The following is a 23882-nucleotide window of genomic DNA, read 5'->3' as shown; positions in this document are numbered from 1 at the left end:
AACAGTAAACGTGAGTTTCATAGATGCAAAGCTGAAGCAGCTGTGCTGCAGTTGTTTCAGCACTGAGTCTATGCGGCATCGATATATAATACCTATGACTGGAACTACTGATCCATGCGTTTAACTGTGTTGATTGGTTACGTGTTTGTGGCGTTGGAAACCAAGGCGATTTTATGGAGAAAATGAAGAGTTTGGTTCCAAAACGCAATAAATCCATTTTGACAAATTTTGGTAAAAACGTGTTTTCTATACCAAGAACGTGACAAGATGAAAACAACTATTTTCTGTTACAAACTTTCACATAGCATCTTTAGGTTATAAAAACATAAAAAATTCAAATCCATAACTTGATTTTCAAAGATTTATTATAAAAACGGATAATTTTTTCCACAAAATGCAATAAATCCATGACAAGTTTTTATTCAAAATGCTATAAATCTATTGAATCAATAGCCTATATAAATGTGCATTCATCTCTGCCATGTTATATTCATTTAGTTGACTAGTTGTACACACTAATTAAAAATAAAAACATTAATGTCATTAATCAAAACACTTACTTTGTCATATTAAGATCACTGTCATTGCGGTTACTTGACGTCCTCGCTTAACGTCTTTCACAGAGATCAGCTGTAAAATGTTTTTGGTCCTGCTCGATTTTCGTTGACTTTGAGTAAAATTATGTAAAGTTTTTCATAAGATCCTCTGGGGTCAATGTGTTAGCATGAGAAGCTTGCTGTCGGGAGAACAAGCACCCGTCTCCCGAGTGCCTCTCAGGGAAAATATTAGATGCTGATGGCTTACGTTTCTTTCCCATCACAGAAAACCATTACAGGTTTATGAATGCAATTAAAGTATTATTTTGTTTTGTTTGTTGATCACGAAGTACAAAGTAGATGAGGAAAACTAGGACTCCGTGTACTCAGCGCGTCCGCCATTGTTTGTTTACATTGCGTGAACGGTGGGCTGTAATATCAGAAATGGATTTATTGCGTTCTGTAAAAAAGGAGCAGTGGCGTTTATCGCATTTTGGGAAAAAAGGGAGAAAAGATGACAGAATAACACGGCGGATATTGGATTTTGCGTAAAATTAAGAATTTACTTTTAACTACTGACCTGATATAATACTGATTTTGGCAGTAACTCATTTTTTTCAAAAATGGCGTTTATCGCGTTTTGGAACCAAACTCTTCAAATACTCACCAATGGTGTTGAATGATGAATGTGCACATGGCTTGTCTTAACTAGTGATAGACCGATATATCGGCCGGCCGATATTTGCGAGTTTTATGTGTATCGGCATTGGCCGATACATGGCTGCCATGTTTGCCGATTTTTCCGGCATAATTTACAGACAGAGTGCTGGAACCCGCAAGCGATTGCAGGTCATGTGACTAAAAACAACCAACCTTTTCACGACAACATTGAAAGCTCGGCTTAACAGCTGATCATAGCTGAACAAAGTGGTTTTTTCATCTCTATGGGGCGGTTTCCTGGACAGGGATTAGACTAGTCCTAGACTACAATAAATGTAAGAACTGTGCAAACTAATAACATCTCTTTTTAACAACATTCCATTTTTTACATAATTTTTATGATGTAAATTGAGTGAGCAAAACCAGTATCGGCTCCAAATATCGGCTCAAGAAAATCGGCAGCCTGTATCGGTCATCGGCTAAGGCTGATGAAACAAAAATCGGTATCGGCATCGGCACTGAAAAATCCATATCGGTCGATCCCTAGTCTTAACGCATACTAAAAACACCCAATAGACATATAAACAACATAAAACCTTTAAAAGGGGCCTATAACTAAACATTTGAGACCCTGCACTGTAAAAAAACACATTTTTGTCAAATCAACACATAATTGAATGTTACTTTAACTTAAAAAAATAAGTTAAACAATTTTAAAGCAACACTATGTAATTTTTTTACCTTTAAATAATGTCTCTAAAATTATTTCAGTGATAGAACAACTTTTAACTGGACAAATTGTACTGTTGCTGCAACCTGAGCAGCCTCCTAGCTGCTACAAGCACACTCTGAAAGTGGCGGTGGAGGGTAGGAAACACAGCCCCGCCCCTCCCCCTGCCTGCAGAAGAGTGTCTGATACCAGGCACTGTGCTCTTTTCAACCACATGGGGGAGCTGTAAGTCATTTTTACATGGAAACTACATAGTGTTGCTTTAACTTGATTTTAACTTTTTTAAACCAAAACCAAGTTGCTTTTACTTCGTGCTGCATTTTTTGTATACTGTATAAAAATAATAATCTGTGCAAAGATTTTAAAGAATATTCAAACATTGTTAACTTTCACTATAAAGACTCCAGTGATTTGTAAAACAACAAGGACGTTCAAATGATATATACTGTACAATAATCCATAAGGCATTTGTTTACTGAACTGCATTCGCACCCCTCTGTTCAATTTATTACCACAATAATGCCGTAATGGCAATAATGTAATAATTGCAGGAACACTCAGAAGTGAATGTAGTATCTTATCCACTCGAGAAGGTGTAAATATAAAAGTTTTATTGGTGAGGATAAATCAGTTATGCGCAGCACAGCAGCTAATTTTTCTCTTATGCGTAGTAGAATTTAATTATCTATACCTGTCATTGCCGCTGTTCGGTCATAGTCTGAGCGACACTGTAATAATGTCACTGATATCCTTATTTCACCCAGCAGGAAATTGAACTTGAGAGCTGATTAAAAGTCTGCTTACTTAGACCTCAAAGGCCAATAATTTTTAATGGTGCTCCAATTTTTCATTTTTGGAAGTTTGACACTTGTTATTGGAACTTGTACACTTTGGTTTGATCAAAAGTTATGATTAATGATTTAAGAATAGATGAGTTTCTAATACAATCCAACAGGTCATGAGTTAAGTGCTCTTGTCTAAACACACAAGACCAGGGCCAAATTTGTTAGTTCAATGTTTCATTTTAAGACCTGTGAATAGCAGAGTGCTCTTTCACACTCTTTCACTAATTGTATGATGCTCTCTGAGGACTAAATCTATAATCTAAATCGATCTCTCATGTTTGATGTTCGCTTGTCATTTTGCCGGTTTTGTTTATGAGACAGAGTGTACTTTAATGGCATAGTCACCATGGACCAATCTAAGATTTACTGCTTTACTCAAGGTTACGATGGTCATACAAAGGTGTAATTTACAGTAAGTGGCTCAAGTTAAGGATTGATCTAGCAACCTTTTATTTTGCAGGCCAAATTCTTAAAACTTACAACAGAACTTTTAAATAAAATATGCAAAAAGCTTTCAATATAAAATATTGGTTTATATAAATTTCAGAGCTTATAATTTGAGGCTACCATTTTATTGTGTAGTTTATGAAGACATGCAAGAGGCTGTAGAATGGTCTACTAAACAAGCAGATTTTTAGCAACATCTCCCCAGAAGCAAAACTATTATATCACATGAATTGCTCTGAATTTTATTGATCAGTATTATGCTTTCAAAAGTTTTAGCAGCACATAAAAGTTAGTGGTATCTTGCTGCATAAGGAAAGGTCCACATAGATATATTATTTGCTTTCTTTCGGTATTTAATGTTTTAATTAACAGATTTTGAAACATTGCCAGCATGCCTTGAGCAAAATCCGATTGCATTTTAAAAAAACAACATTATTTAAGTTGAAAGGATTGTTACACTGATGTATTATCAAAAGAATGTTTTTTTCATAATGCATCACCATTTTTAAAAGCAAGCATGCATCACAATTTTTAAAAGCTGACAGAATTATTAAAATTATTAAATTTAGAATAAGTGCATGATTATGCATAGAGCTCTATCAAATCTGTTCTTGTTCAGTGTGCTGAATTAATAGGAACAGCATTAATTTTACTTTAGCAAACTGATTAAAATAAATTGCAATTTTAGGAACAAAGTTCTGAGGTTATCTTTGAAATGTTAAAGCAAAGAAATGTGTTTATATTTACTTGTGTTATAGAATGTTATACTACAGTACTGTGAAATTAGATTTACAGTACTCATGAAGATGCTGTTATCACCCTTATGTTGAAAGACAAAACTAAAATAAAATAAAGACCGTCATGATATGAAGTAAATTGTGTGTGAATAAAACTTCAATAGAATATTGTCTCATTTAAGGTCTATTAGAATGCAGACTTAATTCTCAAGAGTAAACAGAAATTTCCATTATCCAGCACCTAATTGATGTAGTGCTTTATCACCCACAAACAATTGCTTATACTTCAGGCTACATCTGGAACATGTAATAGACAGATCTATAATTTCCTGTGGTAATTGTCCAATTGACTTTCAATGACGTCATTTATGTGTGAGCTTGATGAAGTAGAGAAGCCCTTATGTGAGTTTGTAAATAAAATTTTCTGTCAACCAGTGTGACCTGAACTTTTACAGATCCACAAGAACCCCCAAACTACTTTTTTTCAGCCAAATGTCAATTTTCTTTTCATATTTAACGACATTCTATCTAATCTAATTATATAGTGCTTAGCAGACTGATGTTATTTATTGTGTTTTTAAATTTCACTTTAAAATATGATTTTCTGTTATACATCACAGAGCCCCATGCAGGGGCCAGTGAACCAGGCGGAAGCACATTAATAGTCTATTATTTTCCTATAATAGGCTACTTTGTCCTGCCATAAGAGGTTGTTGCTGTAAACATGTGGAGTATTAGAAATTGCCATCTAATGCTCATTTAAAAAAAATAGCTGACCAAGGCAATGAAGCAGCATAACACATAAAAGGTTCATAACAGCAACTAATGCGTGTTTAAGTTTGTAAAGAGCAGAATCAGATTGGAAATGATTTGGGTTATTTTAGTTATGAATTGGTCTAAAATTACAGTAGCCTGCATATGAATAATAGTAAGAGTAACTGTTGTAGCCTATTCATCAAAGGAACTGTGCTCATGATATGTGTAATATTGTAACTAATAAGATCATGTGTGGGCAAATCACCTCCGTCATTTTATGCCTGAAGCTTCCTGCTTACGTCAGACTGCATGACATCATTGGGATTCACAGTTTAAAGTTGTGAGTGGCAGTCATTTTCCAACAGAGCAGGTGAACCTCATGCACTGGGGTGCTGCATGCCTAACCAACGACGCTTTATTTCAGCTCCAACATCCGTGAAAAGTGACTGGCTGCTACTTTTTGAGTCGTCGACTTGGACCATCATTCTTTTTTCTCTTTTTGCGGTCTGACACATTTATCCATTCAACACTACGGTGAACATTTCCAAGGAGGAACATAAACAGGTAAACTGATGGAGAGAAACTACACAACTAAAAGTAGCCTGAAAGTTTTTTGGATAAATGCTCTTCAATATTGTGATGCTGATGCTGTTAACAACTACTGACAATCTTACAAGAGCATCATGCGTAAGCTTTCTCATTTATGTGCGTGCGCGTTACATTATATATGAATGTTTGTTTATCTCCAAAATGGCCACATATCAAGATTTAAACCTGTTGTAAGATATGAGCACGTGTTTATTTTGTTTTATTTTATTTTGCGTTTATAGATCATGCCGTTAATGATGAAGTGCTGGTGGACTTTGGCTTTGAGCGCTTGTCTCGTGCTGACGGTTCAAGCTGAATGCGGCAGAGAATGCGCGCTCTGCGTCTATCGTCTGTTACGTGAACAGAGAGAAAGCGACACACTGGTGAGTTTCATCTGAGCAATTAAGCTACTGAGGCATTAAATATTTAATTGCAATTTTTTGCTATTTATTGGCAATTTTACTCTTAAGACTAACAACTAAATACAGTAAATACAAGTATTTGGCAACACTACGATAAGCATGTTAGTTAATACATTTAAGATGAACTGACAAGGAACAGATAGCCTGTTTTTTGTTGTTGTTGTTGTTGTTGTTTTGCTTAAGCTACATAGTATTTGTCAAATAATACATTATTAATACAAATTTCAGCAACATCACTTGTTTGGATTTGTTAACATAAGCTTTAAACATGATCGAAACAGATAAGTCACTTCACTTTCATTTCAGTGTAGCCTATTGGTATGTATGTAGGCGAGTTTTAACTTAAAAGTTGTTTGTAGTGAATTTAATAGTCTAAAAAATAAATTTTAACAGTGAAATTCTCTGAATTCAGTTTTATCTGTATTTACTATGTTTAGTCATTATTATTAGAGATTATGAGCTATGAAACAAGTTGACAAGATTTTTTTACACTGCCAGAGAAAATGGTTGAAATATGTACCCCTGGGGCTTACAAAAAAAAGTAGCCTACAGCTTTGCACCGAGAGTTCCTATAGCACTTCAGAGGTACATCAAAGAGTGCACATTAGTACCTCAAAGGTACATATTGGAACAAGATGTATACTTATCTGTATCTAATGGTACATAGGATCTGGCCCATAAGGGTACTGACCTGGGGTACATATTTTGACCAGTGTATGATCTGAAGTAATTACAGCGGCTCTGTTTATGTAAATTGATTAAGAATTTTACAAAAAATTTATTTGTGTGCCCTCTGGTGGATCAGTGTTCCTTTCATTGATAGTCTTTCTCCCCCCCAGACTTGCACATTAGAGTGTGAAGGGACTGTGGACTTGAGAAAACTGGAAATCTGCAAAGACATCCTAACTGAAGGGGAGCGTCTTGCCATCAGCAACGTCAAGCAAGAAGACAGCACAGACCATCTTCTTACCAAGAAATATGGGGGCTTCATGAAGCGTTATGGGGGCTTCATGATTAAGAAGTCTGCAGAAGAAATTGGCACAGGGGGCCAATCTGAAAGTGACGCCACAGAGACCATCAGTAAGAAATATGGAGGCTTTATGAAGAAGGACAGGGCAGAGGGCAGAGCCGAAGACCAACAGGTGGGACTGCTGAGGGATATTCTCAATATCGGCCTCAGCTCAGAGTCAGAAAACCGGCCTTATGAAGACGTTGCCAAACGCTACGGGGGCTTTATGAGAAGTGTACAGGGGAACAGTGGTCTAGGAGAGACAGTAAGAGATCTGCACAAACGGTATGGCGGGTTTATGCGCCGAGTGGGCAGGCCTGATTGGTTGGATAATCAGAAAAGCAATGGGTTTCCGAAACGCATTTGGGACGACGGAGGCGAGACAGCACTGCCCGACATGCAGAAGAGATATGGGGGATTCATGGATTAGAATGTGGTACAACAGATTAAAAATGGACATCCATCCAAAAGAACCTGTTCTTACTTTGTGTAATGTGATGCTGTTTTAATTTCTATTTATTTTTGTTTTAATTTTGCTGAAGAATGTTTATTCATTATGTACAACATACATGTGTGTTCTCAGTGACTAGTTTGTGTAAAAAAAATCATAATTTACATTTATCCTCTGTACTTGCAATGCAATCAAACATCGGATGAAACATATGGATAAAGATGCCACAGAATGTTAGGCCTTGGCTTTTAATGAGCATTAATGGGTTACATCACCACAAATGAAACTTTTGACAGCGTTGCTTTGTTTTCTTAAGATAGTCTGATCACTCATTGAGCATTGTAGATGAGGTTGAATCTCCGGTCTACCATCAACACTCAATATAATGATTAATGCATTTCTTTTTAACTGCTTTTGTTCTTGTTTAAATCAAAGCAACATTTCTGAGCAAAGCTGTTACAGAATACAATAAATTCATCTTATTGCAGAAATAAAATGTCTCTGCTTCTGAAAGATTTTATTGCCGTAATATCTCTTTTTTTAGAGCTTGATGCAGGACAACTTTTGTCCTACTTAAACCTTTATCAGGGTTCTTTTTATTATCCCATAATAAAAACAATATAAGCAAGCGAGTAATAAACAGGAAAGTGTTTGAAATGCACAATTCCCAGTGCATAATGATATTAAAGGGATAGTTCACACAAAAATAAAAATTCTGTTATCATTGACTCACTCTCATGTGGTTACAAGCCTGTATAAATTTCTTTGTTCTGATGAACACGAATGTGGATATTTTGAGAAATATTCGTAATCAAACAGTATGTGAGCCCCATTCACTTCCATAGTATTATTTTTTCCTACTATTAAAGTGAATGGGGCTCATAAACGATTTGGTTACATACATTCCTTAAAATATCTTCAGTCTTGTTCATCAGAACAGAAATTCATACAGGTTTGTAACCACATGAAAGTGAGAATAAGTATAAAGAGTATACTTTGAAAGCTGCACAGACACTGAAAAAGTATACCTGGCCCTTTAGGCAGTTGACTTGTTGCCTCGCTGCCTCATGATGAGGCAATGACTCCGAAGGCATGAAGGTAGCTCCGAGAAATGCATTTGGACACACTTAGACAGCATTAAGGAGAGTGCCTTTGTTATAACTAATCTCATATTTGAAAACTACAATACTACAATACTAATTTCTTATATGAGAATATAACAATAAATTTGTGCTCCAGCCACTTCCTTGGCCACCATTTTATTTTTTCGAACTCGAAAAACTCGAATCTGAAAACAGGGCTTTAAATGTAAAATACCGAACTTGTCCTTTAACTTTGTTTTTAAACCATAAACCACGCAAACACATTGTATTATACCAAATACACAAAACAACATTGTTTTTAGCAATGAAATAAGTGCACTTTAAAATGAGTTGGCTGTTTTACTAATGAGTGATTCTCTGAATTGGGTTCCCTTCAAGTCCCCCAATCTTACTTCAAAGATTTTCAATTAAAGGAAATCACTTGCTTGTATTTTATTTTAATTTATAGATAATGGGTTGCCTAAGTAGTAGACAACAAGCATGCTTCCATGTCCTCACTAACCATCATTAGATTTTCATTGAATATCAAACAAATAAAAACTGCAATTAATAGAAAAAAGTTGCTGCTAATATAATCATATGTGGGTCTACTTTAACTAAAATACACACATGTATATAAAAATGCATTAATTATATATGAAATTGCAATATTTATTATACACATCCTCCAGTTTGTTTTTAACGCCATACTATTTACCCCCCTATAAAAATAACGGATCAATCCCAGTGGCATCACATCCAGGAAGTGACATCTCTTGAAGAACATGCTGCAAAGAAAGGCAATTGTCAGAATCTTTTCTTACATATATTTCATGTTTTTCACTGTCAGATTAAGATTGTCAGGCTCAACATTTCAACTCTGTTGTATGACTAAATGATAGTAAAGAATGGTTTAAGAAGAATTAAATAATAGTTTTGCAAAACATTAAATTTGTATGATTTCCTAAATGCCATGTGATGCTACTGTCTTAGCTAAGTATGGAGTTACAGCTACTGTTAGCCAAAAACTTCAACCCCGTCACATTTTTTATTATAACAGGGTTGAATGTTTGACACTTTTTAGTAGTTTACTCAATTGTAGACGACTTGTATTGTGATGTAAACTGTTAGAAATTATTGATTATGGTATTTTATGTTTAATATTTTCAGACATCCCAATATCAAAAACAGCAGCAGAGTATTTAACATTTAACATTAATTTAATGTTAAATTCTTACTAAAATGTTTGTTTGTTTTTGCCAACTTTAATAAAATAAAATTTTATTGAATGTGTTGTCATTAATTTTACAGGTAAGAAATCCATGCAATATATTGATCATCACTTCAACCCTGTTATCATTTTAAACCCCGTTATGCTGAGTTCAACCCTGTTATTTGATAGTTTTTATTAATATTTTTGTGATAAGACGACAAATTAGGTCAATGTTTGTTTTGCTGTGTGCCTGATTAAATTCTAATGTTAAAGCATATTTTGTGATAAGATATGAAGACCAATGTTAGATACAGTTTTCATGACCTGATTTGGTATTCAAATGGTGAGTATTTTAAAATAAAATTCTACATGCAATAAATGATATCAAACAAGGGACATCTCATTGAAAAGCTTCTACAAGAATTGACTTGAAAATCTTTTAAAATCATATTTAAACAGGGTCCAAGTGGTCTGTGACGGTGTTGAACTCCAAAACAACTTTCAGTAAGAAAAAACACTCAATGTTGATTAGAATTTCATGGCTGAGGTGGGAAAATATATTTTCTTAAATGTTTGACTAATCCACTATCACATGAAATGATCAGAAATATAACTATTTAAGGTATATATATAAAGTATGACCCAAAAGGCACCCATCTCAGAGAATGACTCTAATAATCCCAACACATTCCTATAAACCCGTTTCAACTGGAACTGTAATTTTCCCTTTTCACTGTGTAAAAACACAGGTGCTCACGCGGAGTCTTCACCCCTTCTTTTGATTCTCTTTTTGTGAGTGTTCCACTTCATTCTTCGCTGCGCAGACCGCGATCGACGTCAAAGTACCGCGAGGGCGTTTCAAAGCGTGCGCTTACTCGAGGTGCTTTGATCATGTCACACGCTTAAGAAGTACAAATCTCACAATCCAATGCGCGAGTTGCACTGAATCACGTGATCCCAGCGGCCACAACCTGCCCCGTAGACTTACAGCACTGCTAGGTAAACTCAAATGAATTTGCATAGTGCGTTTCACCAGGCTGAAGTCTCTCCGCATGTCTGAACCCGAACTGTGTGTACTAACGTCTTCGGTTAGTTGTAGTTTGAAGAACTGATATTTATTTGTCAACTGCTCTCTGCATGAGAGCAACTTACTACGGACCAACTATTGGGGAACTTCGTAATTCACAATATAAGAAGGTAAACAGTGATAAAATATTGTATTGTTAGCTATAAATATACTTTTGAATTCATAATTCATTCAATGATTAAGTCGTTGACTTATCAACTTGATGTTCTCAGAACTCTATACAACTAAAATAGTCACTATACTGGTTTTCAGAAATGCTTGTGAAACCTGATGAATCCTTCTTTGGTAACACACTGATATCTGTGATTGTTATGCTTAAGGTGACCTCTACATCTGAAAATGAACTTCATCGTGGAGACCCTCCAAATGATACTGTTTACTATCTACTACCACATAGAAGCCTTCATAAAATTGTTCATCTCACCAAAGTTAAAAGATGTGTCCGGTGAAATAGTGCTCATCACTGGGGCGGGCAGTGGTATTGGTCGGCTTATGGCCATTGAGTTTGCCACATTGGACGTTTCACTGGTCCTATGGGACATCAATGAGGACGGGTTAAGAGAGACTGCGAAGCAGGCTAAAGAAAAAGGAGGATCAAGGATATATTACTTCCAATGTGACTGCAGTGACAGGGCAGTGGTCTACCGAGTGGCAGATCAGGTAAGCCAAGTTCAAACCTGCTCTCGAGTATAAGAGTGAGCTGTCGGCCTGGAATGAAGACTATTTCATTCAACACAATAAATGTCTTACAGTCTCTCGGTATTGGTTGAATATACCTGGAATGACCGTTGAGTAATTAAGGAGTCATATTTACAGTATACACTGCTGTAGACAATAGAAATGTTACTTATATTGTTAAGCATAATAGAAGGTGTTGTATCACATTGCTGGAACACCTTTAAGCTTCACTTATTCACAAACTGACACATTGTTATGTTTAAAGGTCAGGTTGAAAAATGATTTTAAATGATTAATTATTTTACTTATTGTCCTCTTTCAGGTAAAACGTGAAATTGGTGATGTTACTATACTAATAAACAATGCAGGCATTGTGAATGGTAAAAAGTTCTTGGATACTCCTGACGCGCTCATTGAGAAGACGATCAGTGTTAACTCCATCTCCCATTTTTGGGTAGGAGCACCTACATTTTTCCATAAACATTTTGTCATCTCATGTGCAGTACAGTAATGTACCATGATTATCCTCTATCTTGTTTCTGTATTGTATATATAAGCTCATTTGTGGTAATGACTTTATTTTTGGACATATAAAGCATTCCTGCCCGCCATGATTGCTAAGAACCACGGACACCTGGTCAGTGTTGCTAGTTCTGCAGGCTTGATAGGGGTCAATGGACTGGCAGGTAATAAATTCACTTATGACCTTTAATCTGTACACAACAGTTCTCTTGTCAAAAGTATACAGTAGCCTTTTCGGCAGTCATTTTACAACAAATTTTGCAACAGATAATTGAAAGAAAGTTGGCCGATAACATCTGTCAGGCATTTGCCATTCAGATAGATTCTTGTAATGATTTTGTGTTTGTATTTAGGTCTGTGTATGCATTGGTCCCCTATGTAGAGTTTTCAATGAGCAGCTGTTTTGAATGTCTGTAAGAACTGGTTTACCTTGAGGTGTCACTACCCACCCTCTTCCCACGCAGATTATTGTGCAAGCAAGTTTGCAGCTGTGGGATTCGCAGAATCTGTAGCCCTTGAGCTAATAGCTGAGGGGAAAGATGGAGTCAAGACTACAATCGTCTGCCCATACTTCATTAACACAGGCATGTTTGATGGCTGCGGAACAAAGTAAGCCATCACACACTTCACACCTAACCACATTTTTTTATTTGGGTTTACTGGGTGAAGGCACTGGGTCTCAATAGATAACAAAAAATGGTGCATTTGTGATATATTCAGTCTTTCGATATTACATAATTCCCAAATTGTCAAGACGTCATTTCAATGCCATACAATTTCAGTTTTGTTATTTTCTAATTGGCTTTAATCAGACTCTCTGTAGGCAGACACACACTGTTCTCAAAATGTATGCAATTAAAATTAAAGACAAAGACTAGTGGTATTGACTGTGCTTTATGAAGCACAACAAATAACTAGTGGTGTCACAAACACTGAATGTGATTAGACAGAAACTTAACTGAATGTGATCAGATTGAAGCTAGAGATGTCTGTGTGTCTTGTTTAGGACAGTTTGTGTTTGTCATGTATTGTCATGGCCCCAAGCCTGTTGCTTTGTCGTCGGTTCATGCTTTGTGACTGCCTGGGGGCTGCATCTGTTTTTCGTTATATTGAATCCTTTAAGTGTCTGAATAGTTTAAGAACTTACACAGGACTCACTTTTTTCTCTTGGAAATTAGAAATGTATTCCTAGTAAAGGCCACATATTATGCAAAATTATTTGGAAATAAGTGTGTGTTGGCAGTGGGTGAACACAACAACCCTTCTTCTTTTAATCTGCATTAAACCAAAGCAGTCATATTAGACATGCTGTGTTGATTCTCTTGTAAATGTGACATCACACTGATAAAGCCTTGCCCAAGGCTACAGACTAACTGGATAATTTTACCTAAAAGCTTTTTTAAATGTGTTTGTTACCATGTTGTAGCGCTAATGCGGCTAAAGATACTATTGTCCCAGACTGTATTTACAGGAATCAGATGTATTTTTAACCGAAAGTGCTTACTGTCTGTCGGCAAGGGAGTGAGAGCTGTAGCTCATTTGCATTTAAAGGTGAAAGGTCACAAAAACATAACACTTTTGGCTCCTACCCAAATAGGGGCATTGAGGACATAAAACAATATTTGTATTATTTAAAATATTAAACGTTTATTTTTAAATGAAGTATGTAAAAAATTATGGTACTACTATTAGTAGTCACAGTAGCTCATTTGCATTTAAAGGTGAAAGGTCACACGAAAACATAATATTTTGGCTCCTGCCCAAATAGGGCCATTTTGGACATATAATAATAATATTTACATTATTTAAAATATTAAAATATTTATTTTTAAGTGAAGTATGTAAAAATTATGGTATTACCAACCATGTTTTGGATGAATATCATAATTTTACCATTTTGCTGGGGCAAATACCATTATAGTAATATGATATACTAGGATGTACACTGTACCATGTACTACCTTTTACCTAGTACAACCCTGTACTTTCACCTACTGTAAAATTCTGTGATAATGCAAACAATCTTTTAAACTTTGTGCAGGTGGCCCCGACTGCTGCCAATCTTGGAACCAGACTATGTTGCTAAAAAGATCATGAAGGGCATTCTAACAGATCAAGTTTTCATTTTTCTTCCAAGGACCTTATATTTTTTGCTGGCCTTGAAAGGGTAAGTAACTTTACTTTGGTTAGTTTTGTAGGTAAAAAGTTTTTCTGAAGCTTTTGTCATCTTCCAACTCTAGTACAATGGTTGGTAATTGGATATATTTTACACTTAACATAAGTTATGAAAGGTAAAGCATTTCTACAGCAGGATAATATGTTAATGTTTGTATGTGTTCCTGCTGTATTGTCATCCTTAGAGGGACACTCCATTTTTTTGTAGAAAGTATGCTTGTTTTCCAGCTCCCCTGGAGTTAAACATTCGATTTTTACCGTTTTGGAATCCATTCAGCTGATCTCCGGGTCTGGCTGTACCGCTTTTGGCATGGCTTGGCGCGGTCCATTGAATCTGATTAGACCATTGGCATCGTGCTAAAAGGATAACCAGTGAGTTTGGATATTTTTCCTATTTGGGGCTTGACTCTTCTGTAGTTACGTGGTTTGCTAAGACCGACAGAAGATCAAAGGTTGCGATTTTCGGGGCAGATATGACTAGGACTATACTTAATAAATCATAATGATCAGGGACTTTGCTGCCATAGCATGGCTGCAGCAGGCGTAGTGATATTAGGCACTGCCCGAAAATAGTCCTCTGCCATTGAAAGTTACAAAAGGAACTATTTTCGCCTGCTGCGTGGTATCATTGCGCCTCCTGCGGCCGTGTTGCTGCGGCGACGTCCTTGATTATTACGCCAGAATGAGAGTGTAGTTCCTAGCCATGTATGCCTGGAGGGTCGCGGCTTTTGATTTTCTGTCGGTCTTTGTGCACGGCGTCACTGCAGAGGAGTCAAGTTTTGAGTGGAGGAAGTGTCGAAACTCTTTGGTTCTTTTTGAGTGCAATGCTAATGGTCTAATCAGATTCAATGGATTATGCTAAGCTATGCTAAAAGTGGTTGTGCCAGACCCGGAGATCAGCTGAATGGATTCCAAAAAGGTAAAAATCAAATGTTTAACTCTAGGGGAGCTGAAAAGTGAGCATGTTTTTTCAAGAAAGTGTCCCTTTAATACATAAAGAAGTCATTGTATTTTAATCTATAATATTACTAATGCACTGTAATCTGTTTTTCTAATACTAAAAGATACAGCTCCATTTTTCTTTCATGGGTTTTCCTTTGTTTTTTCATGCAAACACAGTGTTACAAAAAATGCATCAAAAATGAATCTGTCTCACCATATCTTGTCTTTTGTTTGAATAGCAGTACATGTTTAAAAACAAATGCATAACCGTAAATATAATACTGACTGTTCTACACTGATACCTGATCCATTTCGTGCAGGGATGGGCGGCTTTGGTCCTGGAGGGCCGGTGTCCTGCAGAGTTTAGCTCCAACTTACATCAGCACACCTGCCAAAAAGTTTCTACTATGCCTAGTAAGACCTTAATTGGCTGCTTCAGGTGTCAGGTGTGTTTAATTATGGTTGGAGCTAATGTCTGTAGGACACCGGCCCTCCAGGACCGAAGTTGCCCATCCCTGATTTAGTGGATGTAATAGGGATGCATACCGATTAATCACGATTTATCTATAGCAGATAAAAGTTTTGTTTACATCGTGTGTGTATGCATATATAATTTTAACAAAAGGTGTATTTATATTTATATATAATATATAAATTATACATTAATATACAAATGTATATACACATGTAAACATTTCTTAAATATAATCATGCATGTGCGTGCATTTCTCTATACAAAGTTATTATACACAGTTCACACACATGTATGTAAACAAAAACTTTTATTCTGCTATGGATTAATCACGATTAATCATTATGCATCTCTAAATCTAAAGATGAATGCTCTGCTGTTTTATGTATGTCAGAACCACTTAAAAGTTGTGAAATCTGTGGAGGGAGGGACGTGACATGATTAATTCCATTGTAGCCTGTGCATGTCAAAGAAAATGTGATGTTTGGTGAGAAAGAGGCCAATGGGTCTGAGAGATTGTCTAGAATGAGAAAGATCCAAGTCAGAATCTGGCCTTTCAGACCTCTATAACAAAACCCTGTTAAGCGCTGACTTTAGTGATTGGCTGATTTACTCATCTGCCTGGGACATTTAAGCATTAATTTTTAATCATGTAAAAGTGACATCTGTTTAATTTATTAATCATACATATGCTTGTTGTTCTATTGGAAGCAAACTCATAAATGAGTAATTGATTTTATTTAGACAATAAACACTTATACAGTTACGAATTTGGTGATGACTTACAGTGCCATCAGCATGTACATTTTATCAGTTTTTGTATTGCAAGGGAATTTAACCCTTGACCTTCTTAAAATGTCACTTTAGTTAAAAAAAATATTTTTAAGTATTAAGAATTGAAGTCTTTTTTTTATGTTAATCCAACTTTTCACAGTGTTGGAGTTGTTAGGACCATGCTTTGACAATTGATGTGACTTTTAAAAATGAGGTACATTGCTGTGCATACTAGACTTTATTTGTATTTAATCCATTTATATGGATAAGTAAGTGCATTGTGAATTGAGAAACTCACACAGCATTATTAAAGTGTCAAGAGTTGATGCTGCAACCAGTTCCACAAGTGAAACTTGTACCTGTAATGCCTTCCAAATGTAATGATGTAAGGAAACCTATCCTGTTTTTCGTAACACCTTTAACCCATTGTAGACTGATAACGAATGCCTCTTAAGAACCTCTTACTTATGCAGCTGTTACAATTACTGATGCCAGTACTGGCAAACTCGGGGAGATAAAGCAACACCTGTTTGCGTGGGCTGCGAGACAGACTTCAGTGCATAAAATTGGCCTATTAAAACCAACCTGTGTTTGGTCTTGAATGTGTTTTGGACAGTAGAGCCACAATTATCAAGGTGGCAGTATTTAAATAGTGGCATTCTTTGTTATTAAAATGTTTTTGTTCTTTTTACAGAAAAACATATTGGAAAGTTTTTCTGATTCTAATCATATAATTAAATCATCAAATGTAGTACATTTGCTGTAATAATCCTGTATGAGGCTAGGATTTTAGAATATCTGTCTAACCCATTAGGACAGATAATTAGGACTGATTTTCTATCCTAGTTATTTTCTTTTCTGAACATTGGCCTTTCACATATATCACAGCCTACATACTGAAATTTGAAATAATTGCAGTATGCTTTATGGTGTTCACTTTAATGGTTCAAAGACATGGTTTTTACCAGTTTGTTTGATGTCATGTTGGCTGTTCGCTCCTATATGCTAAGGAAAACTGAAATATCCTTTTTTTCTCGCTGTTTCTTCACAGTTTGGTACCATACAAGCAGTCAGTCAACCTGGGCATGTACTTTGGTGCCTTCAGTTTCATGGATGCCTTCAAAGGACGAGAAAAGAAACAGAACTAAATATAATAGTTGTCAATGATTGTGATACTTTTTGTAGATCTCTTTTGTAGAAGCCAAACGGTTGCCTTATGACATTAATCAAAATTAAAGGGTCCTAGAAAGAGAATGTAAATTTGATATTGTTTGAATAAATTAGGAAAAGGCTTTTAAACTGAAAAGGTATTCATTTTTTATGTTGTTAGACATCATATGGTTTGTGTTTATTATTGTATTCATTGCAGCTACAATAATACCAGAAACAACAATGTCAGATGGCCTTTATCGATGTGGTACACATGACTGAAAATAAGTATGTTCGATATATGTAATACGTATGAAATATTACCTTTTTACATGACCCCTTTCTGTGCCAACAAAGATGTGTACTTTATTGTATAATGGTTTTCAGCGTTATTTTTACTTTTTAAACATGACATAAAGGGATAGTTTCCCGGACTGGGCATTTCCTATTCCCAGACTAAATGCATGTTTGAGCTGGCTCAATATAAAAAGATTTTGCACTGATATATCTTAACATACATCAATGTAATTGTTTTGAACAAAGGCAATAAGTAAAGTTTATCTTACTAAGGTATGTTTGTAAAAACTACTTAAATGTCCTAAAATAACTAAGGCCTAGTCTTGGATTAATCTAAACCCTGTCTGGGAAACTCCCCCAAAGACAATGATTTTAGATGATTAGAATTGAAGTGTGAACCTGGAACAAATCTATTTTTCAGGGCTTTTGTGAGGGTTTTTAGACACTGCTTCTACATTCATTCATTACATGTTTTGAATTGTATGCAAATGGCACCATCTAGTGTATGTGATTTGTATTTGCCTTTCACAGAATTGAAAATTATTTAATTCAGCAAGTGAATTGATGGTGTCTGTCTGCAAACGTTTAAAGGTGCAGTGTGTAATTTTAAGAAGGATCTTTTGACAAAAATGCAAAATAATATACAAAACTATATGATCAGGGTTGTATAAAGACCTTTCATAATAAACCGTTATCTGTTTATTGCTTTAGAATGAGACGTTTTATCTACATACACAGAGGGTCCCCTCACATGGAAGCCGCCATTTTGTGCAGCCACGTTTCTACAGAAGCCCTTAATGGACAAAGTGTTTTTACTAAGTTGTCTCAGATGATAACATGTTTGTCCGGTGGCGGCTACCGTATAGCTTCTTTATGTGTTTCAAAACCAAGAGGTGAGCAGTGGACTGAGCCGTTGGTTGCAATTCGCAACCTCACCACTAGATGACGCCTAAATTTACACAGTGCACCTTTAAATATTTATGAGATCAAATAAAACATAATGTACTTTAAACTTACACCAATTTGACCATTACAAAGAAAAAGATTTTACTGTGCAATTTAGCAACCTGGAGCATATTATGCTTAGGCAGATTCATTCAGTGCTTTGTTTTGTATAAGCTTAAAAAGACAAGACTTTGTATGCAACTTACAATTTGCTGCCATCCTAGACTGTGAGAAATGAAACTGCAGATTTCATAAGGCTACATGTATAGTGCAAACTACCCGTCACCAGCAGCTCAAAGTGATTGACAGGTAGAAGGTCTGTCCCTTTTTAACCTTCCATAAAAATGCAGATGAAATGAGAGATTTGAGAGTGGCTAAAGCTGGATTTGAGATTGTGTGGAGAAAAGGGCGAAACTGATTTTCAATTTATTGTTTGCCGTCACAGAAAGGATTTTTTATAGCACATAGCAAAGAATATTACATACAATACAGCTTTACAGTGGTTTATTTATTGTTTAATTAATGCATCAAAACATATTTTTTTGGAATTTGTGCATAACCTTAAAAGAGCTGTAAAGGAATAGCAATTGACATCTTAAAAGGATTACCTGGATTATGTTTCCATTATCTTCACGATTTCAAGAAAACGTATATTATATGAAAATAAAGATAGTATTATTTTTTTATTTAAAATTGTTTTATTCACATGAAAAGCTTTAATTTTGTAAATGATCTTGTGGACAAATAATCAGGTAAACCGTGGGTTGCCAGATTGTAGTGAGAATACACACAAATACGACGATGCAATGTTCCTTTCTGCCACTGGAATGCGCTACAGTAACACGCAATACATACAAAACTCTCTTTGTATGGACAATTAGCCTATGGCCGTTTCTCATTCCGAGGGCTGGCTACATACGTCTTATTTCAGTATATTAACAATTATAAAGTTGACTGTTATTCTTAGTTAATCGTAAAGTGTTGTATTATGCCTATGACTTGCGAATGTAATGCTCAGTTTACTTAAATAAACCAGTATTGGTGACGTATGCAGTCTGCATGCGCGACCTCCGGATGCTGCAGCCTTCGGATTGAGAAACGGCCTATATCACCGTACCGTAATCAATTAAAGTTACTAAACTTGCAATAAGGCCTGCATGGCTACAATATGCCTGGCAACGCCTGAAGTAGGCAATATAAACCTTTATTAGTATTATTAGTTGCATTTTTGTGCGTACTGCAGTACCAAAAGTTCATAAAGTATTGTATTTTCATAAAATTAAATTAATACACCTTTGTCAAACTTGGCAGTATCATTCTGCAAGTGCAGTTGCGATATTATTTGTTTTGTAAATTCTTACTGCAGTAAAACCTTCCTGCTGCGCCCTCGACCAGTGCGCGCGCTGACTCCCCACAGTTTCCCTGTGACAGTGTGATGAAGAGAGTCGCGCGCTCCGCACGCTTGATGACGCTCCGCTGTAAACATAACTGACGCGTGAATCCCGTGCGTGAGGGAATCTATTAAACTTGGCAATTGACGGGCAGCGTTATATGTCTCAGTCCAACCGGCGCGTGCAAACCCAATCAAAGCGTGAAGTATCCGTCCACGCTGAGATGGCAAGGAAATCTGAAGTCCCGTCTGCGTATTATGGTGAGTTGCTTTTTGTACCTTGCATTGATGTAGGCTGCTTTACTAGTTAATCTCTTCTGTGGGCTGCCTGTTTTTCCGCAATGAAAACTTGTACGATGCTGCAAGAGTATTGATTCTGAACAGTCATGTCTGTGAGTTAAACTTGTGCCTTTCTCTAGAAGCGTGGAATCAACTATTGCCCTTGAGAATTACTGCTTTATCACTGTTGTCGGTTTATTTAGTTGGCTACAGCATACTGTAATTCCAGATATTGTGCTATTCATTTCACATTTATCCAAAGCGACACCACATTTAGTCTGTACACCTATTTAACTTTGTTTACTGGTGATCGATCCAATGACCCCTGCATTGCTAACGCAATTCTGTCTCAGTTACGCTATACTGGGACACCTATAGTCATAGTCAATATGCAGAAGGATCTATTTTTATTTTATTTTTACCCTTTTCGGTAGCATATGGTTTTTGTCACTGACTGAAGTTGGAAGCAGCAAGTTTGTGTTGCCATGGTCATGATGTGATGCGCGGGCTTTCAGCAAATCATTGAAGAACTGTGTAGGTCAGTAGCCTATCACCTGAAACCTCTCACTTATGAGATATCTGAATTAAAACCAAAGTCCACACATGTACTGTATGAGAATAACCAAAACATGACGATATGCTCGCTCTGGAATGCATAAAAACTGATGAAAGGTATAGTTTTTTTTATGTTTTTTAAATAATATAATATTGGACATAGGCCAATATGACACTGCGTTGTCCTTTTCTTGTTTGTTTACCCTTCAAATGTAGCCTGAGTGACTATACCAATTATTTTGAACAGGGTCTTGAAGAATATGTATCCAAAAACTGCTTCCTTTTCATGATAATTGTGCTTTTTAACAGAAATCTAAATTATTTAGTCTTGTGTTTACCTCTAATTCAGGCATTATAACTCAAAATTGCATAACTGTCTGGCAGTCTGTGTAACAGAGCTACAAATGTGATAAATTTGATAAATTTGATATGCAAATACTTTATGATGATTGATATTAATTCAACACTTTACTGAAATTTCTTTAGGATTCAAAAATTCAAGATTTGTTTTTAATATTGTCTATGGCTTCACATCTGTGACCAGTACTTTTCTCCTCACTGGAATTATTGTTTATGTTGTGGTGAGCTTAATTTTCATCCTGGGTATATAAACTATGCATTCTCATTCATATTTCTATAACCGCAGTAAAGCTCTTTACATTTGTTGTCATTAAGCTTTGCCTTTTACTAAATCATTCAGTTTGACACCACTTCTCATATATCACAGAGATGTAATTAAAGTAAACCTTGTCTGCCGATTGCTGCAGAATACAGACAGACTGTGCAGTACGGTATGCTGGAGCTCTAATCTGCGCATGAGTGCGTACATGGATTTAAATAAGTCCATTAAAGAGTGACAGATTTATTTGAATGTAACAAATCTTTGGAAAGATGTTGTCGTTTTAGATTTGCTTATGGAATGTTAGTCTGTCATAATCCAGATGGAAGTTAGTGTTATATTCCTTTAGAGGTTTTTGGTATATTTTTGTGTTCGGTTACAGTGAATGGCTGTATGGCACACAGGACTCAGCTGGCCCATGTGATCTACCAGTGTGCTAAGGCAGACTCTTATCTAATATTTATAAGGTATAAATATGCATGTTAGATGCATTGAGAAAAGGTCACTTGCTTTCCAATTCTGCTACATTTGCATTCTTGTTTTTTTGGGGGGAGTGTCTTTACTGACCTCCAAGTTGTTTAAATCAAATTATATTGAATGCATGGTCACCTAGTTAAACAAAAATCAAACTAAATCTCACTGGAGCAGAGCTTTAGATATTCATGCTCCTTATCTTGAAGAATAGATTTATCACAGAAAGTGCCATTAACTTTGACCCTTTTTATTACATATGTAGCTGATGATATTATTTGTAAACCTATTAGCCAATAGAATAGAGTTCTGTCTTACTGTTTGCTGAGAACTGTGCACAGTTTCCAGATACTGTATCTACTGCAGAAAGATCATGTACGATAATGTTGAAAATCTCGGAAAGTCAATGATTCTGTAAAAGCCCTTTCATTCCCCTCACTATGGGTGTTAAAGTCTTTATACAAAGCGAAAACAAGAAGTATCTATTTTTAGTCATACTGCAGTAAAGACCATAAATAATTCAACAGGGCAAATTTGGGACCACGGGATAAAATTTTCATGGAGTGCTATGAGTAAGTGATGTCTTATCTACACCTTGTTGAAAACCCAAGGCTAGGGAATGGTAAATGTGAGACAGTTACCATCTCATGATCTGAGTGAGCGCAACCAATCTAAAGTCTCTGAAGGTCAATTTCTCTACAGAGGATCATTAGTGAACTATAATCTAGTGAATTATAGGAAAAGAGAAAATTGCTTTTGTGCAGGATTGAAATAGCACTAATCAGTGTGTTAACATTGAGCCATTTATTTGTTAGTGTACTACATAAATGAAACAAGAATGTTTTCCAAGAAAATGGACCAAAAATTATAAATGAATCATTCCACCAGGAAATCTGTACATTTTTGTCTATAAAGTATACAGTCTTTAGAATGAGAAAATCTATTGATTTTACCTGAAAAAGTGGCTGAAAAATTAGTTAATATCCTGGTCTTCTCTAGACCTGATTATTGTAATGCATTAGGAGCTTCAAAATCTACATTGAATAAACTACAGTGGGTTCAAAACTCTGCAGCACATATTTAGACGAGGACAAGGCAAAGAGATCATATAACACCCATTTTAGAGGTTTAAAACATCACTTAAAACTCATTATTTTAAGGAAGCATTTGGGTGATATAGTGTTTCTTGTGGTTTTTATGGTTGTATTATAAGTGTTTATTTTATGGCTTCTAAGTGTTACTTTTAATTTTTTATTTTTTTTTACTTTTATTTTTTCTTCCTTTTATTTTTTTACTTCCATTGTTTTATACCTACGTTATGTTTTTTTTTAATCACCATGTCTATTTTATATATCTAACTTTTCACTTATGTTAAGCGCTTTGAGAAATTAGTTTTAAAGGCGCTATACAAAATAAAGATATTATTATTATAGCAAAAGCAAGTAGCAAACCATACATAGTGCTATAGTAGTGCTATACTGTAACATCTCTTATGGTTCTACATACAGTAGGTGCTATACAGGTGCTGGTCATATAATTAGGATATCATCAAAAAGTTGATTGTACACTTTTTTCTACCACATCCTTTACTTCCCTTCGCCTCTGTGAACAGCCAGCCTCTTTTTCAATTACCTTTTGTGTCTTGCCCTCCTTGTGCAAGGTGTCAATTGTCGTCTTTTGGACAACTGCCAAGTCTGCAGTCTTCCCCATGATTGTGTAGCCTACAGAACTAGACTGAGAGACAATTTAAAGGCTTTTGCGGGTGTTTTGAGTTAATTAGCTGATTAGCGTGTGGTACCAGGTGTCTTCATTAAACCTTTTCACAATATTCAAATTTTCTGAGATACTGAACTTGGGATTTTCCTTTGTTGTCAGTTATAGTCATCAAAATTAAAATAAATAAACATTTGAAATATATCAGTCTGTGTGTATGGAATGAATATACTATACAAGTTTAACTTTTTGATGATATTCTAATTATATGGCCAGCACCTTTACTATGGTTTCCCTATGATTATGAGCAAGTAAACCACTTTAAGTGCTATTTAGTA

The 23882-nt window shown here is 35.7% G+C and overlaps 3 protein-coding genes across 3 annotated transcripts in view; all 3 read left to right on the top strand.

Moving 5' to 3' along the window:
* Window positions 1-5520: 5520 nt before the first annotated feature.
* On the top strand, window positions 5521-7677 carry penka (proenkephalin a). Its single transcript, XM_073853603.1, has 2 exons — window positions 5521-5682; window positions 6561-7677. The coding sequence occupies exons 1-2, from the start codon at window positions 5545-5547 to the stop codon at window positions 7158-7160; spliced, it is 738 nt and encodes a 245-aa protein (XP_073709704.1). The 5' UTR covers window positions 5521-5544; the 3' UTR covers window positions 7161-7677.
* A 2732-nt stretch (window positions 7678-10409) lies between these two features.
* On the top strand, window positions 10410-17483 carry sdr16c5a (short chain dehydrogenase/reductase family 16C, member 5a). The gene is made up of 7 exons (XM_055202673.2): window positions 10410-10673; window positions 10884-11223; window positions 11564-11695; window positions 11828-11927; window positions 12228-12372; window positions 13805-13930; window positions 17178-17483. The coding sequence occupies exons 2-7, from the start codon at window positions 10903-10905 to the stop codon at window positions 17272-17274; spliced, it is 921 nt and encodes a 306-aa protein (XP_055058648.1). The 5' UTR covers window positions 10410-10673; window positions 10884-10902; the 3' UTR covers window positions 17275-17483.
* A 2342-nt stretch (window positions 17484-19825) lies between these two features.
* slc44a5a (solute carrier family 44 member 5a) overlaps window positions 19826-23882 on the top strand; it is an 85392-nt gene continuing 81335 nt past the window's right edge. Inside the window, exon 1 of the mRNA XM_055202672.2 lies at window positions 19826-20168. Within this exon, the coding sequence (XP_055058647.2) occupies window positions 20069-20168 (100 nt within the window). The 5' untranslated portion in view covers window positions 19826-20068. The remainder of the gene's footprint in view (window positions 20169-23882) is intronic.

The sequence above is a fragment of the Misgurnus anguillicaudatus genome, chromosome 2 (assembly GCF_027580225.2).
Source record: "Misgurnus anguillicaudatus chromosome 2, ASM2758022v2, whole genome shotgun sequence".
Lineage (NCBI taxonomy): Eukaryota > Metazoa > Chordata > Actinopteri > Cypriniformes > Cobitidae > Misgurnus > Misgurnus anguillicaudatus.
The sequence above is the reverse complement of the archived record's forward strand: the minus strand, read 5'-3'. Positions and strand labels throughout refer to the sequence as shown.